Source organism: Silurus aristotelis (genome assembly GCF_946808225.1).
Source record: "Silurus aristotelis genome assembly, chromosome: 11".
NCBI classification, from domain to species: domain Eukaryota; kingdom Metazoa; phylum Chordata; class Actinopteri; order Siluriformes; family Siluridae; genus Silurus; species Silurus aristotelis.
The window spans coordinates 12,497,424-12,515,248 of NC_139584.1; the positions used below are offsets into that span (position 1 = coordinate 12,497,424).

A 17,825-nucleotide genomic window follows, 5' to 3' on the forward strand; every position below is an offset into this window, starting at 1 on the left:
CTAGTGTGAAGCACTTTGACTAAAGTGATAGAGTTGCTACTAGTATTACAGCTATGGGACATAAACACTGCAGATAGTAGGGAAGTATATGGGGTTCTTTTGTATGTGTAAAGGAGCAGTTACTGCCTGCGAGGCGATTACAATTGTAATGAAAACATTGACCATCCTGCATCTTTTCGGCACTCCCAACTGTTAAAACTATGAATAGCAAGTGCAGGGGTGTCCAGCTCAACTTAGCTGTAAATAATGTAAAGTTTAACTTGGTTATGTTTAGTTTTTCTGTGCAGCTTCACAATACAACTTTTGACTAGCCCAGCCGACTCTGAACAGATGAGACATCTGGTTTAAACTTCATTCGCATGAAAAATTCTTACTTCTCTGTCTCTCTTCATTTAATTTTTTTTTTTAATTAAGCCATGTCTATATCCATAAACATTTGTCAAAACACTTTTCGTGAAGAGCTGAATTGATGCAAAAATGTATGCAGTTGTTTTTGATCTTGCAGAATTTTTGAGCTTCACAATTTTTTATTTTATTTTTTATTTTTTTGAGTGCTTTGCCTGTTCAACACCTGGACCACGGTCTAAATGACAATCCTTGTCCTAGTTTGTTGCTTTCTAATGCAAACATGGTGATGGCATAAAAACACTTTTTATTTTATGATGCTGATCCTGGAAAACTCTGCATATCAGCAGATACTTATACCATTTTAGATTGTTTTCTTTATAAACTACTAAGCTTGAATGTGTGGGTTAACAGAAGAAGAAGAAAAAGAAGAAAATAAAAACGCAATTCTAAACAGCTTTGCTCCAGGTGATTTCTGGGCCAGATCAGTATCAACAGAACAAAGCATGATAAGAAGGCGATGATCAGATTTATTGTGTTGAACTATTGTGAATTGTTCAGATGCATTTTTTTTATTATATTTTAATATAATATTTGAATCTTATTATTGAATTTTTTATATTTAAAACGCACAACCTGCACCTTTAAACCATTCCGAAGTAGATCAAGCTTTAGGGATTTCAAAGCCGGTAGTAAAGACTTCAGTTATCTATAAAATATGGCATTAGACCATTTCAGTGCGTTCAGTTAATCAATATGGGAATTTCTTATAAAAATCCTTAAAAAAATGTGTATGGACTCATGATGTTTCTCCTTTTCGTGTGTGAAATGAAGGCTCGTGAAGATTCCTGACTGTCAGGATGGCTTGTCATTCAAACTGCGTGGATCCTGTCCTCCATATGTGCATGCCGTGAAGAAAGGTGAGCGCGTGTGTGTGTGTGTGTGTGTGAGCAACCATCAAAAATACATCTTGATGTCTTTGATGTCTGAAGCTGCTTTGTGGATTTTTCTTTCCTTTTTTTCATTGCACCTCTCTCGTTTTTCTTTATATTCTTTTTTAACAATTTCAGATTCAGTTGCAAATGAATTTTCTAAGCATACAAATGGTTTCTCTGAGTATTCATTTAATCAGATCTTCTCACACAAAGCCTTTTCATTTCCTCAAATGGAGCGGTGTAATTGCCTTTCACCCTCTAACCTGTCAAGCAGATGTGTCTGTGCTAAACTAAGCATTGAAAGAAGGGGAAAAATATGGATTCATAACAGAGACTGCAGTAGTGTGTGACAAACATCTGGACCACTAAAAATAACACCTCGCAACCATGCGTGAATCCCGAAGTATGTTAAACATACAGTTATTTAGATAGACATTTAGAGCAAATGTGCAGATTTAAAGTATGCTGATGATAGGTTTTATTATGGAAAGTGCCCGAGCATGTTGTACTTACTGCAGCAGGGGTATATAGATTATACTCCTATAACCTATAAAAGTGAACATATAATTCAATGCAATCTTGTTTTCATATAAAGACAGGGTTTTCACTTGGTGTACTGAGTGTAGGAGAAGGTGGAGATGTGTGTTTGAGGAAAGGCGTTTTTGAGGCATAGTGTATGTATTATTATATAACCCTAAACATACTGGCTTGCCATATTGAGGCTTCACTTTTCTCAATGCTGTTTCTCTTCAGACTGGTTTGTAGTCTCTAGCTTTTTTGTTTGTTTGTTTAGGCTGCCATGCTCTTTTTATTTCCCCAGTCTCAACTATGTGTCTCTTTTTTTTTTATTGCGCTCTGAATCCAGTTCAGTCAAAATAGTGCTGATTTGGTTTTTTTACACACCATCATGTCTGTAAGTAAGTAACGAGTTAAAAAAAAAGGACAGACATGCCCTGCTTGTGTGTGTTGCTATTTGTAGGATGTCTCAATTTAATGTGCTCTGACATCACTTTTTATTGCTGTGTGTGTAGGGTCAGAGGCCGCAGCAGCAGGCCTGCAGACTGGCCAGTGTGTGCTCAAAGTAAACGGCGCCAACATGAGCCAGAGCAGCTATGAGGAGGTGCTGGAGCACTTCAGCAGTTATCGACCTGAACATGATCAAAAAGAGCAGGTAAGTCTCAACACTTGTATACTTTTGGGGCAAAATGAAAGGACAAAACTTTCAGACATGGTTCTGAACATTAAAAATTTTATTTTATTTTCAGTTGTAATGTCTGTCGCACAGCCCTCTGTTTCATTCCGCTCTGTATATATATTTTACATTTTTTTGCAAAAAAGTCAGCTTAGCAGGTGTTAATGATTTATTATACAATTACAATAAAGCATCTTTAAGATTATAAAACCTATTTCTGGTCATTATTTATCATAATCAATTTTGTAATTTCTTCTTGTCTATTAATGGATCATTTTGAGTAAATAAATAAATAATGCTTAAATACAAATGGACTACAAATTTAATTAACTATAATAATCTTATATTTGGCTTATTGTAATTATTCAACTATTATCTATATTTATTCATTATTCAAGAGGTCATTATTTGCAGTGCAAATAGTAACACATATTTCTGTCCTTCTTTAAAACTAAGAGGGCCACAGATTTCACAGGGTTCAGTATTTTCTGCTCATTTTGCCTTTTTGCATTGTATCTAGTTGATTAATGCATTTTTACCATGACATTTTAAGATTTGTATACTCGTTAATAAACATTTTGTGCAAGCAGTGAAATTTCATAAAATAACTATAGGGGGGTTTTGATCCTAATTGTTTTTAGATTGCATAGAGCAGAATTACGCTACAGGAGTTTCATCGCTGTTGTTTACTGTCTTCTCTTCTGTACATGGATTGACACAGAGTTGCGGTCAGTGGGCGTACCGTGTCTATGATGATGATGATGTGGAGGGACAGGCTTTTAGTTCTTGCCTTTCTGAGAATGGATCAGATGCAGAAGAAAATGGCTGTGCTAACGGAACAGGTACTGTGGTTTCCCTGTCTGTGGCAGTTGTGGTCGAATGGGTGTGTATATTTATTTTAAATGATCTGTGGAAAGCTAATGGTGATGCGAACAGTTTTTCATGTTCTCCCTGTGTCTGGTTTTCCTTCCTAAAAACCTGCATGTAAATTGATCGGCAATACTGAAGAAGTGGGAAAAACCCGGATGGAACACCTGCTCATGTGCACAGTGTTCTGTTTCTTCTCCTGTGTTATTGAAGATGAATAAATAACAGTTAATTTTTACTTTTTCTTTGTTGATTTGACATTATAGTTCGAGGTCTGCAACATTTGTCCTTGTCTGGAGATGTCCCACTGGTTAATATGATGGTAGATAACGTACACCTGGAACATGGTGTCGTGTATGAGTATGTGAGCTCAGCCGGGATTAAACACCATGTGCTTGAGAAGATGGTGGAGCCCAAAGGCTGCTTCAGCCTTACAGCAAAGGTTATAAATCATAAAAATACACTTGGTATTAGAATATTTGGACGTTTTTTTTTGTTTGTTTTTTTTGTTTTTTTACATGATGTGTTTTGTTTCAGATATTAGAAGCGTTTTCTAAAGACGACAACCATTTTGTGACTAGCTGCAGTCAGCTGATCGCTCAGAGCGAGCGCGTCGTGTCGATGCCGCAGTACGAATTCAGAAATATCTGCGACACCAAACTGGAGAGCATCCGCAAACGTATCTGCAGCTACAAACAAGTGCGGGAAAACCTGTTATGTTTAAATTTTTTTCTCTGCAACGTAATAAACAGTTTATGACTCCTCTCATTTCTTTCGTTTGTGTCATCTGTAGTTTGCAGCCGAGTTGCAGAATAAGGGTTCACCCATGTTCAAGCAGGCTAGCACCAAACCTCATGCCCTGGGCTGCATGGACTTTGTGCCCACCAATTGCCACCTGAACTTGATGCAGGTTTCATGCCCCAAGAGCAGCACATCAGCTGGCCGTGCCTTCAGCATCCGCTTCGGGCGCAAGAATTCCTTTTTTGGCCTTGACCCAGACCAAGGTTTGTGTTTACTTAAGAATACTTCAGTTTTTGTCACTTCTCACATTTTAAAAAAGGGTCCAAAATAGTGACATTTCTTTCAATCTTTTTGGCAGAAACATAAAAAAATTGTACCATTTGAGCACAGACATTATTTAACAAAAAGTGCAATGATACGCACTTTGGTAAATATAACGTATAGTGTGTTGTGTGCTAAAAAGGTTTATCATTTCCCTAACAACAACAAAAAAACCGGTCAGCTTTTATCTCTTGTCAAAGCAGTTAGGTAGAGTGCATTCATGACACAAGGATTCCTTTGAACAAAAACTCCCCTTGATAATATTTAAACATCATGAAATAATAATTAAAGCGTACAGTTTAAACCATGAGGGCCTCGTAAATTTTATGCCTAGCTGTAATGACTATTCCCACAGCAAATCAGAGCCTTTTTAAAGCTCTCAGGTTGGAATTGCTTCCATCAGCCTTCCATTACGACTCCATTAGGCCACGCTTAGTGGCTCTCAGTGATGTCAGCTCACCTCATCCCTGAGGAGCACTCTCCCATTGCGTACACCTTAAAACCCAAGATTTGTTTTCATTTTGTTCACGGCTTGATGTTTGGCCTTTAGCTTAAATGGTTGATTCATCCAATAAAGTCCAGGCTAAACAGTACCACATGTACTTTGTTAACTTTATTTCAATGCTTCGCTTGTACATGTGCTCAGTATAAATTTTATATGCAATATACATTGTGTACTACATGCTATGAGGTTATAAGCAGTTATAGTGTGAAGTTTGTTTTTTCCCCTGTAATCATACACGCTTGCAGCTTATTAAGCCTGCATTATGTTTTTACAGCATATTAAAAGAGGCTTTTGTTTGTTACTGCACCTGCCACTAGCCATATCTGCATCCACATGGAACTGCACCAGTTGTGTTGTTATGGCTTGTCTTTAAGGTTGTTTGCTTCAAGTGATTCACTTCACATCTGCTCAGCAGTTGTGTCTCGATCAGAGATACTTCAAATTCTTTACATGATAGTGCTCACTGAGATTACTGTATGCTTTAGGAGCTGTGTCAGCCAGACATGAGTGTGGTATACGTTACCTAAGCTGTATTGCTATAAGAAAGAAAGCCACCAGCATTAGTGTATATTCATTAATTTTTTATTAGGTTTAGAATATGCCACCATTTATTTATCACATTCACCTCCCTTCTCTATTTTTTTTCCTCAGGATTTAATGGCACATTGTTTTGCTTGCTTTTTTAATTTGTGGCCACCACACAAAACACTGTAAAGCAGGGGTCTCCAATCTTTTCCAGAAAGGGCCAGTGTGGGTGCAGTGTGGGTGCAGGCTTGGTAATTCCAACCAAGCAAGTCCACACCAAATTCTACCTGTTCAAATCTAATGATCTACATTTTCAATGACTATCAGGTGTGACCATTAATTGGTTGTAATGAAAACCTGCACCCACACTGGCCCTTTCTGGAAAAGATTGGAGACCCCTGCTGTAAAGCATATAGTTTGTATTCTGTATATATGTAACTATTGGCTTTTAAATAATTCTGTAAAACAGAAATAATTTTTATTACAAATTTACAAATAAAATTGAAATTGTAACTGTAGCTATTGGTGATTAAAACTTGTTAGTTATCTATTGCTTTAGTTGTATATTAAGGTACATGTTATAAGGATAATTGGACATTTCAAAAAGTTACTAGTTTATACACATGGACACTTACAGCATGAATGTTATAGCCTACCACGGTAGTGGTTTCTTAAAAAAATGCAATTTGGATTCAAAGATCGTGAGTTAAAATCCCAGCTACACGATTCTTCCACTCCTGGGCCCATGAGCAAGGTCCTTAACCTTATAGCTGCTCAGTTGTATGAAGGAGATAAGTTGTAAGTTGTTGTAAGTTGCTCTGGATAAGTGTGCCTGCCAAAAAGCTGTAAATGTAAATAAAAACAAATTGGGTGTGGTACCAGGCTCCAGTCTTTGCTGTCTTTTCACATCAACATAATTTAAAGTTTTCAGATATTTCAGTCTTTCTTTTTCTTATTCCTGTTCAGCCAATCTTAACCCTATGTCCCACGCGGTCCACTGTGTGACAAGCATGGCCGCCCCATCCTGGAGCTGCGTGAGCCTAGATAACGAGGAGGTGGAAGGATTAGATGGAGGCATCGAGGCATGCCGTATGCGCACACGGAGTGAAGGAGGCCTCAGTTTTCTCCTGAAGCAGGAGGACACTGAAAGCCAGGACAACTACATCTGTCTTTATAACCGGCTGGACATTGCGGTCAGAGAGATGAAGCTCTACGTGGGTCAAATTGATGTGTAAGTCCTAAAGATGTCTAAATGAAGAAAAGTGAGAAATTATGGTTTGAATCTAGAATATGTTTACTTTTAAACTGTACTGACAAAAGGAGTATAGACTAGATTTTTGCAAGTTTTATGTGTATTTAATTAGATGATACTTTATTCTGTAAAATTTAAAATATAAGAAGTAAACCGTCAAGATTGATTGTGACCCTGTTCACTGGTAGTGTCTTGTCTTAAACTCATTTTATATATTTGAAATTGTATTTAATGTAGTGGAAAAAAATATGACTATATAACAGTCAGTGACACTTTGGTTTAAGAATATACTTTAGAGAGCATAGGTTTCAGACAGGTACATCTTTTCATACAAAAGTTTTTAGACTTCTGACTGTAAGATTCTTATATGTTCTTTTTGAATATCCCCTTACACATTTTGCCCCCATTTGTTGTTATAATAACCTTTTGGGATGTTCCACTAGATTTCGGCGTGTGTTTTGTGCGATGTGAGAATTGTGCTCTTTCAGCCACAAGGGTGTTAGTAAAGTCAGGTACTTATGTATGCTGAGGAGGCCTGGGGTGCAGTCAGCATTCGAGTTCATTCCAAAGGGTTGAAATTAGAGCTCTATAGCAGACCACTCAAGATCTTCCACTCTAACTCATCTAAAGCATATCTTCATTTAGCATGCTTTGTGCACTGTGGCATTGTCATGCTGGAACAAGTTTGGGTTTCCTAATTGTGAAGAGAAAATTTTATGCTGCCACATCCAATTACTTTTTATTTAATTTTATACAACTGTGTGCATCCAACTTTTGGGGTAACAGTTGAGGGAGAACCACATATGACTGGAAAGGTTCTGGTACACTAATACTTTTGTTTGTATATAGTGCATGTTTAGGTCCTTGCTCTCAATCTCTCTCTCTCTCTCTCTTTCTCTTTCTCTTTTGTTCTGTATTGTGGGAAAATTTCCTTTATCAAATAGCATGTTTTTACATCAGGGCGTGTCTTCACCACACCAGAGAACAGCAAGTCCCACCATCCATAGGTCTGTTCTGCTTCTCCTTCCTACATCAGGAAGCTCTTTCTGAAAGCCTAAAAATATTTATGGGTAGGGCAGAGCCAGCCAAAGCTGAAGCCATAACACACTACGGACAAGGAAACACCATTTCCCTGCCTCTCCCTTTAGTCACTTTTTTTTTCTCCCCTTCTCATGTGTTTCGAGAACACATTGAAATAATTGCCTTGGGTGTGTTACTCACACATGTTAATAACATGCTCAACATGTTATTAACTTTAGCTCTAAAAGTGATTTTTCCCATTCTATTGAAACTTTAACATTGTGTTGATATATAGCCTAGTAATGACTCAACATGGGACCAGTTACATATTTCTAACATCTTTCTTTGTGTCTATAAATATGTGGCTGTGTACTGTAGGCTCCTGTCCTCTATCACTGGTCCCATACAACCTCAGAGCTCTGAGCCTCCTTCATACGACAGCGTGCCGTCGACTTCTCCCGGGCATGAGGAGACCATTCAGAGCAAAAGAGTGTGCTTCAAAGTGAATGAGGATGATCAGGAAGATTCTGGACATGACACCATGAGCTACAGAGACTCTTACAGGTGAGCCTGAGACAGCAAAGCCATCATTTGGGAGTATTCAGGATAAAATCTGCTTGATTTTGCTTTAGGCAAGATATTTCAAATAGTATGATATTTTTTAACCCATTTTGAAATAGTTGAATTGTTTTAGCTTTTGAGTTTGCTAGAGTTTGGCTTTCATTTCATTAACTAGCAAGAGTACTGTTCATGAAAATAAGACAAATCTAAATACCTATGGCAGTGATAGTCATAAATAATGATAAGTATGTAATTGAGGTTGCATTTTGGCATAAAACATAAATTAAACGTGACTTGTCTACACAGAAACAACTAGCTGCAACACATTTGCTTATATAATCAAGCATGATTCTTGTAAGCTTAAATGTCCACATTTTATGGGGCATGAATTATCTTATAGCCAGAACTTTGCTTTCTGTTATTCTGAATGGGAAAGTTATTCAGTATCCAGCCTTGCCTCCAGTGGGCCAAGGTTTTCCTCTATAAACTTTTCCATCTTAGCTTTTGCTGACCTTAATGTGAAAAAAATTGATTGAGAAAAGTGGAGGGACTCATACGATTCATGAACTTATCAAGAAATGTGTGTCGGTGTAAGGAAACAAGCAATGAATGAACTAGAAATTGAATAGGGTGAGCAGAACCTTCAAGAAAATTAAAAAGATTTTCTCTTCAGGTAGAACACGGCTGAATGTAAATTGCACAAAATTGCATTTTATTCGCGGTTACATTTAGAACCTGTCACAGTTTTAGTAAATGTGTGCAGCAAAGTTGATACAGTGCCAATTATTTCACTTCGTAATTAAATCTACTGAAAGCGTATAAATCATTAAAACTTGTTTAATAAAGTTCAGGCTGATTAAAAACTGCAGAATGAAGCGTGTGTGCTGTGTATCAGTGAAGTTGATCAGGTGGATAGTGCAGGAGGGACTGCTCATTCTGTGATGCAGATGTTCTTAAACCAGGCGTGTTTTGCTCCAGCACGTTCAGAAAACATTCCACACATCTTGTGTGGAGATGCTCCATTAATCTGCTCTATGGCTAAAACCTCATGTCATCTTCATTCCCCTCATGTGGGGTGTTGGTAATTGTGCAGATGCTGGGTTAAGCAGGGCACCACTCACACTGACCACTAATAGCATGCTGACTGCAGTAGCTCTAAATGACTGGCTGCATGTGCACACACTTCCATTATACAGCCACCCACCATTCAAGTCTGATACCTTCTGAGTGGGTGATCTCATACATTAATGCCCCCACCCCCCTCGCATTACCGAGAAATCACGCCAGCTTTTACGACTATCTGTGGGGGAAAAACTGCCTATTTTAATCTTGTTTCATGCGTAAATTGAATGTGTGAGATCCAAGACTCCTACAGCACTTATCTTGTTTTCACTTTAGTGTTCTCTCCCTTTCTCTATCGTTTTGCTTTATTTCATCTGCTATATGTTTCACTCCTTTATGTGGTTAAGACATGGCTAAGTGTGTCCATTCTTGGCTGTTGCACTAATTGTGTCCTCTTCTCTCCCAGACTGATCTGTGATTCTGTAATCTCATGCAAACCAAAGCCGTTGTCAGCCTGCCCATATGCATTTAGTGACAGTTGGTAGGTGTACATCCGACAGATGTAGGGCATATTCCCTATAGTCCATGGATCTTGAGTCCACTTAGAAATGCTGGTCTTAGGTTTATTAACTTTATTAACAGGTGAATTAACTTGTCATAGTGCATCCTTTTTCAAGGGAGGCTGTGGTCTGTAAAAGAAACAAAATGCTTCCTAGATGTATGAAGTATAGGTCGACCAATTCATCGGTTTTGCCGAGTATTCGGCACTGACAGTTGATTGCTGGAACCATCGGTTCTCTGGAAAAATCCATACCGAAAGTTTTTTAGGCTCGTGTCTGATGCTGAAGTGTCTGAGAAGGTCCGCTCTCATTACAAGAGCAGCTTCTAGAGCAGAATCACTAACGTTTGTTTTTTTTTTTACATGTGAGACTGCGTGCTGCATAGAGAGCAAACAGTGCACAGAGAGTGCTATATTATATTTATAATTTATTAATTATATAATTCTATTTTTTATTAATATTTATTTCATTCTCCTGATTCAGTTCTGTGGTTTTTGTTTTTGTAATAAAGTTCAGTACTATTTTTTAAATCCAGTATCCATTTTATAAACTATCGGTTGATTAATCGGCTATCGGCAATTACGATCCAACCCTAACTATCGGTATAGGGAAAATCCAAAATCTGATTTTTATCGGGAAAATCGGTCGACCTCTAGTATGGAGTAAATACACTCACCGGCCACTTTATTTGGTACACCTGTCCAACTGCTCGTTAACGCAAATTTCTAATGAGCCAATCACATGGCAGCAACTCAATGCATTTAGGCATGTAGACATGGTCAAGACGATCTGCTGCAGTTCAAACCGAGCGTTAGAATGGGGAAGAAAGGTGATTTAAGTGACTTTGAACGTGGCATGGTTGTTGGTGCCAGACGGGCTGGTCTGAGTATTTCAGAAACTGCTGATCTACTGGGTTTTTCACGCACAACCATCTCTAGGGTTTACTGTGAATGGTCAGAAAAAGAGAAAAATATCCAGTGAGTGGCAGTTCTGTGGGCGCAAATGCCTCGTTGATGCCAGAGGTCAGAGGAGAATGGCCAGACTGGTTCGAGCTGATAAAAAGGCAACAGTAACTCAAATAACCACTTGTTACAACCGAGGTATGCAGAAGAACATCTCTGGACGCACAACACGTCGAACCTTGAGGTGGATGGGCTACAGCAGCAAAAGACCACACCGGGTGCCACTCCTGACAGCTAAGAACAGGAAAATGAGGCTACAATTTGCACAGGCTCACCAAAATTGGACGATAGAAGATTGGAAAACGTTGCCTGGTCTGATGAGTCTCGATTTCTGCTGCGACATTCGGATGGCAGGGTCAAAATTTGGCGTCAACAACATGAAAGCATGGATCCATCCTGCCTTGTATCAACGGTTCAGGCTGGTGGTGGTGGTGTAATGGTGTGGGGGATATTTTCTTGGCACACTTTGGGCCCATTAGTACCAATTGAGCATCGAGTCAACGCCACAGCCTACCTGAGTATTGTTGCTGACCATGTCCATCCCTTTATGACCACAGTGTACCCATCTTCTGATGGCTTCTTCCAGCAGGATAACGCGCCATGTCATAAAGCGCGAATCATCTCAGACTGGTTTATTGAACATGACAATGAGTTCACTGTACTCAAATGGCCTCCACAGTCACCAGATCTCAATCCAATAGAGCACCTTTGGGATGTGGTGGAACGGGAGATTCGCATCATGGATGTGCAGCTGACAAATCTGCAGCAACTGCGTGATGCTATCATGTCAATATGGACCAAAATCTCTGAGGAATGTTTCCAGTACCTTGTTGAATCTATGACACGAAGGATTAAGGCAGTTCTGAAAGCAAAAGGGGGTCCAACCCGGTACTAGTAAGGTGTACCTAATAAAGTGGCCAGTGAGTGTACTTCATTCAACTGGCAATAACTACATCTCAGAAACCATACTGTAATTCTTGTCTATAAGTGAGACTTCCTTATGCAGGTGATGAGTTTAGGAGTTTAGAAATGTACACGTTGTGTGTAAAAATGCATACAATTAATTCCAAAACCGATTCTTGTTCCAGATTCGATCATTTTGATTTGGTGTCAAGATTGTGGCTTATATTTTATATATAATGGACAACCAGAGATACATTTGTTTTTATGTAGACCAATAAAATAATGAATAAACCCATGTTTATGTAGATTGTTTGCGTTGACAGTTTTAGCACCTTGGAAAAGATATTTAAACTTGGTTTATTAGTAAAAGGATAATGATTAGTGTGAACATGTTGCTACTGTGTTTGCTGTTACAGTGAATGCAACAGTAACCGAGACTCCGTTCTGTCCTACACGAGTGTACGAAGCAACAGCTCTTATCTAGGGAGTGATGAAATGGGTTCAGGTAAGAGCTGAGACAACTGAAAGTTTTCATTTTCACAGTGTCATTTCTGTTTGAGTTTGCGCCCTAATTTTGTGTGTATCGTTACATGTAGGGGACGAACTGCCATGCGACATGCAGATTCCCCTGGACAAACAGGACAAACTGCATGGGTGTCTAGAACATCTGTTTAATCAAGTATGTTAGTTGAAATCATATATGAGCCACTTTACAAACTGTGCTCTTTAATGTCCAAAAGTTTTTGTTTTCATAGAGCGTTTTTCAGCTTTGGATTGTCTGATCTCCTCTCGTCGTTTCTGTTTTTCCTCTTCATCTGCTCATGACATTTAGTCCATCTTTCCTTCCTGTCCTTTCTTCTCTCACATTACAGCATGCTTCCTCAGATAACCGTATCCACCTCTTCTTACCTCCCTATGTTAACCTTTGATCTTTGCCCTTTGCATGTGGACATATACTCCTCCAGATTTGCAGCAGGCCATATTGAAGGGGAGGATTCATTGCAATGCTGTGTGTGTGTGTGTGTGTGTGTGTGTGCGCGCGTGTGTGTGTGTGCGCGCGCGTGTGTGTTTTTCCTCGTACAGGTCGACTCTATCAACAGCCTCCTGAAAGGGCCGGTCATGAGCAAAGCATGCGAGGAAACCAAGCATTTCCACCCTGACCACACTCAGCCAGGTACAGCACAAAGTGGGGGCAAACACTGGTGTGTGTGCTATGTTTGGAAAAATGTTTAGGGTGTGTGAATATGTGATCAGTCATTACCACGTTCTGAACTCTAGCAAGACAACACATCTTTTCTCTGTCTCATTTTATAGCCTCTGTGCTTGTTTGGGTTTGTTTGTCTGAGTCTGAGAGCTCACAAACACACACACGCACGCTCACACACATCTGTGTATTTGCAGTATTAAAGAGGGGTCATAATTCGAACCATCTTTACAATAGAAGTCTATGAGGACATTAAATGCTTTTGTATTGACTCAAATAAGACACGCATGTGTATCGTGCTTGTGGATTTCTGCCAGGAATCACAGACAAGAAGTTCTGCCACACACGTATAAACATACACACTCTTTCATTTGAGCTTGAATAACCCTCATTATGACCGTGTGTCACACCTATGTGGGGGCAGAATTCCGCAACGCTGACGACTGGACAGCACGATGCAGATACATCCTACACAAAAACATCCAGGAGGACCCTTGGAACCTGCCTAGTTCTATTAAAACCCTGGTGGACAGTCTCCATCGCTTCGTAGAGGGTGTGTTCACAACTTCTTTTCGTTTTTTAATTGTGTATAGTTTATATATGGTTTTTTTTTTTTTTGCACAAGTTTTATTTGGTTGATTTTATTTGTTTCAGATGGCAGAAATCAGCTCTTGTTGGCTCTACTGAAGTGCACAGGTAAGGGAATAACAATCCATATGGCCAAATTATTGGCACCACTTGACACCCAATATGTTTCCAACAACAGAAGGTGTTTTCTTAAAACCATAAAATCATTCTCCAAATAAGATTTGTAAATTATAGAAAATGTTAGTGCCTTTAATCTGTCCAGGAAAGACTTAGCATAGTGCAAACTGTGCCATTAATTTTGAAAGTAAAATATAATAAAAATAATAACAATAAATTCTAAAGCAGGTTTCAATACTTCTGGGATTTACTGCATTATTGGCAAAAAAAAATAATTTCTTGTTTTTTTTTTTTTTATTTTATAAATTTTTTTAATAAATAAAGAGGACATACATTCAATATTTCTGGGTGTTACTAAATTATTGCAAACAATATTGAAAATATTACAAGCAGTATTATTATTAATATTCACATCTACAAAAATTCAGTTTGTAATCTTCAAACATTTCAAGAAGGAAGCTATACTTTCACTTTTACATCCCCTTTTTTCCTAAAGGTGTATTATGTAAGCTTTCTGCCCTGCATAAAACCTCTGTAGTTTTAACTACATAATGGTTAAAGTGATTTTCCAGGAAAACACTGAGATTTTTGATTGTGTTGAGATATTTGATTGGAATTCCACCGCCATTCCTATGTGCCTGTGAGCAAACGTGTGTGTGTGTGTGTGTGTGTGTGTGTGTGTGTGTGTGGCAGTGCTATCGATGTGAGCATCTGAGTGAAAGTTCAGGAGGTCGAAAGTAAGAGAAGATCTAGAGTTAGAGAACTTATTGAAAGTGGAGAGGGGTGGGGGGGGTTGGTCAGGCAGGCTGAGTGAGAGAGAGGGTTTGTCTCCTGGGCCCTGTGGTGGGAGGCATATGGAAGCTGTTGAGAGTGTGTGAGGGAATCTGATCTTGAGACTGCTCCTTATTGCTCTCCACAAACAGACACTCTTGCCAGGACCTGCTCCTGCTCTTACCCCTTCCCGACCCTGCACTGCACCACTGCGTGTGTGTGTGTATGTGTGGAGTGTGTCTTCCGCTTTGAGAGTGTTTGGCGCATTTTCAGCATAACGCTATCACAGCTGCCAAGGGCTCTGAATTAATACTCCACTTGCTCAGAGCGGCTTCCAGAAGAACAAAGTTAACACACAACAAAAACAATATTGTATAATCAATGTGCTCAGTGTTTATATGCCGGATGACACAATAGGCAGGTCTCAAAAACCTTCGCATGATATCATTGTCTATAGTTCTAGACGAGTTGATTCTCACCAGGAGCCTGGAGGAGTAAACAAGGAGCTAATTCTTTCGCTCCGTCAGCTATTCTAATACGTCCTCTGTCTTTCCTGAGGCCTCAGTCATAGCCAGCTGTTACAAGTCATCTCTATCTCCATGTTTCTCTCTCACCCTTGTGCAGACACGGAGCTGCAGTTGCGACGGGATGCAATTTTCTGCCAGGCCCTCGTGGGTGCGCTGTGCACACTGGCCGAACAACTGGTCTGGGCGCTCAACCTTCGCTACAACAACAACGGGGAATATGAAGACGATGGCAAGGAGGTCAGCCACAAATGGCTGGAGCAGATATCAGCGATTGGAGTGCTCTTCAACTTCCAGTCCACTCTCTCGCCGCACGTGGTGAGCCACACTACCCACTCCGCACTATGACTCTAGATGATGTCCATCTCTAGTATCAACTAACTAACAAGCTCTTTAATAGCTTTAATTAGATTAAAAAAGAAGACTAGAAAAAGACTTGATGATCCTTAGGGAAAAACGGCCCACTAATAAAGTTACTTAACTAAAAAGCCACTTAATAACTAGTAGTAATATTCTAACCTTATACTTCCTACATCTACAGTGTAGGATTTATCATAAGATAATATAAGATTTTATTCGTCCCACAGTGGTGAAATTTCATATGGTTTGTTTTGGTTAGGGTTTAAATAACCACCTAGGAGGAAGTGGTAGCTCAGTTTAATTGTTAGATTTGTGATCGGAAGATTGTGAGTTCAAATCCCACCCAGCTGCCCCTCCTGGGCCCTTGAGCAAGGCCCTTAAACCTTAACTGCTCAGTTGTAAGTTGCTCTGGATAAAGGTGTCTTTGCCGGCATTTAAATGTAGGTGATCTACCTAAGTAAGAGGAACCCAAAGAAAACACAGAGAAAACATGCACAGAAACTCAACCCGTACTGTAACCCAAGCTCAAGAGCAAAGCTGGGAACCTTCAGTGCTAACCTCTGTTTTGAAATATCACTAAAATCTATACAGACTTCAATAAAAAAAAATCTCATAATAAAGAGTAGTAATATTTGAACTAAATTCTGGCTATACATTAAACAAATTTTCCAACCTAATCTGCATCTAAAACATCTATGTAGTATTTTCAATTCCAAAGAACACTGAGAAACTGAAACAGAGACACGGTTACACGGAGGTCTGGAGGTTGGATCAGCAGTGAAGGATTTGGGTTACAGATCTGTTGGTGGTTTAAACCCCACCACCAGCAAACGTCCAAACGAGCGTTGAACTATACTGCAGTGTTGGGCTACTTTAGGAATGAATTGGTGGCTTTGAATTAATATTATATCTGTTTGTTTCTCATTACGTGCATTATAACAACTGATAAGACAAGTAGACGTGATCCTCAGACGTATATTATGGTTTCAGTTTTGAATTACTGTTACATATTTTTAAGTTATTATTGTGAGTTGGTTATTAAGTTCAATAAATTTCATCACCATTTAATATTATAGCTCAAATTAAACTTCTTTTATTTTCAGTACATAAAAGCACGATAGAATTCTTAAAAATGTATAAATAATTTGGTTAGAAACACATTTGAGAAATGTCATTTTTAATCCGAGTCCCTTTTCATCTGACAGAGAGAGGAGCGCACTATGCTGGAAGACACAAAAGCAGCTCTGCAGGATCTGGATAAAGTCACAGTGCTTTTCCGACCATTGGAGAACGAATGCCTTGTTGCAAGTGAGGATCTGCTTTTGCTTTTTCCAAATTTTAATACCTTCTAGCACACAAACTGTTTCTTTACATGGTACTTTACATCTAAAATGCACACATTGCCGGTATGGAGCGTTATTTAAGAACCTGTTTCTTAGTTGTATTTGTTTAGAAAGTGTGCTTAGACATTATTAAAGTGCGGTAAAGGTTACAAAACAGTCAGCTCTGAACCGTGTAGGGCTACTTTGATGATACCATGATGGCACACTATAACTGTTGGCACATAGACCCAGATGAAAATCCCACCCGAAGAATATGCTTTTGAAGTCGCAGTTTGGGTGACCGTTTGTACATCTCTGCTATTTATAAATAATTAAAATGATGTGTTCCATTGTAAAAGACCAGCTGCACGAGTCCACAGTAGTGTTACGGCTCCAAATCCCTTCTCTTTAAAGACGCCTCTCCTTCAAACACAAACACACACACACACCCTCCAGATGTCCCTTTCAGGAATGTCAACATGGTTAGCAGAGATAGAGATAGTGTAGTCTCTTTATCTCAAAGCCTGTGTTTTGGTTGGAGGAAAGAAAAAGGATTTTTGTAATCGAGTCTGTGTTTCCTGCTAAGGTGCTGAATTTCACTTCTTTGTGTTCCTGTTGAGAAAATGTTGCTTAAGATTTTTTTGCCTGCAGGAGGTTGTTTTTATATACCTTTATTCCTTTTTTTGTATACTAACTATGACATTAGAAATATATTTAAAAGGGGAAATTTAACACACGTTAGGAAACACACTCGTAATAGACACTAATGCCAAACTAATTCTCTTTGCTTTGTCTCTGCCTCTTCGGTTCTCCTTCATCCTTCAATCACATCTGCTCTCAGACACGCTAGTGCATTATCAAGTGGAAGGCAGTCGGCAGGCAATCCGTGTCACGCTTTACCTGGATAGCTGTCATTTCAGCGAGCTTCCCACGCGTCTGCAGAACGGAGGCAGCCTCAAGCTGCACTCAGCTCTTTTCACCAGAGGTGTGTACATAATGGAGTGTGCTTTAAAGTGATTTCAGTTTGTTTACATCCTTAAAACTGTCTTGATACTGTTTGATGCTTCATTGTTGATAAGAAACTGTGAAATACAGTACTGTTAACTGAGAGACACATTGTCAAAAGGGTTTGGTTTTACTTTTAATTCTTGGTTTCCATCTAGTGGTTTGTTGTGCATACTGCAGGTA

General features: G+C 39.1%; 1 protein-coding gene across 1 annotated transcript in view; it reads left to right on the plus strand.

Annotated features, from left to right (window-relative positions):
* Nucleotides 1-17,825, plus strand: part of prex1 (phosphatidylinositol-3,4,5-trisphosphate-dependent Rac exchange factor 1) — an 84,459-nt gene that overhangs the window by 61,177 nt on the left and 5,457 nt on the right. The window contains exons 19-34 of the mRNA XM_083553860.1: nucleotides 1,180-1,265; nucleotides 2,312-2,451; nucleotides 3,194-3,314; nucleotides 3,606-3,781; nucleotides 3,877-4,038; nucleotides 4,133-4,343; nucleotides 6,398-6,662; nucleotides 8,082-8,267; nucleotides 12,168-12,256; nucleotides 12,348-12,430; nucleotides 12,835-12,925; nucleotides 13,380-13,508; nucleotides 13,610-13,651; nucleotides 15,056-15,273; nucleotides 16,521-16,623; nucleotides 17,479-17,622. Coding sequence (XP_083409986.1) covers nucleotides 1,180-1,265; nucleotides 2,312-2,451; nucleotides 3,194-3,314; nucleotides 3,606-3,781; nucleotides 3,877-4,038; nucleotides 4,133-4,343; nucleotides 6,398-6,662; nucleotides 8,082-8,267; nucleotides 12,168-12,256; nucleotides 12,348-12,430; nucleotides 12,835-12,925; nucleotides 13,380-13,508; nucleotides 13,610-13,651; nucleotides 15,056-15,273; nucleotides 16,521-16,623; nucleotides 17,479-17,622 — 2,246 coding nt within the window. The remainder of the gene's footprint in view (nucleotides 1-1,179; nucleotides 1,266-2,311; nucleotides 2,452-3,193; nucleotides 3,315-3,605; nucleotides 3,782-3,876; nucleotides 4,039-4,132; nucleotides 4,344-6,397; nucleotides 6,663-8,081; nucleotides 8,268-12,167; nucleotides 12,257-12,347; nucleotides 12,431-12,834; nucleotides 12,926-13,379; nucleotides 13,509-13,609; nucleotides 13,652-15,055; nucleotides 15,274-16,520; nucleotides 16,624-17,478; nucleotides 17,623-17,825) is intronic.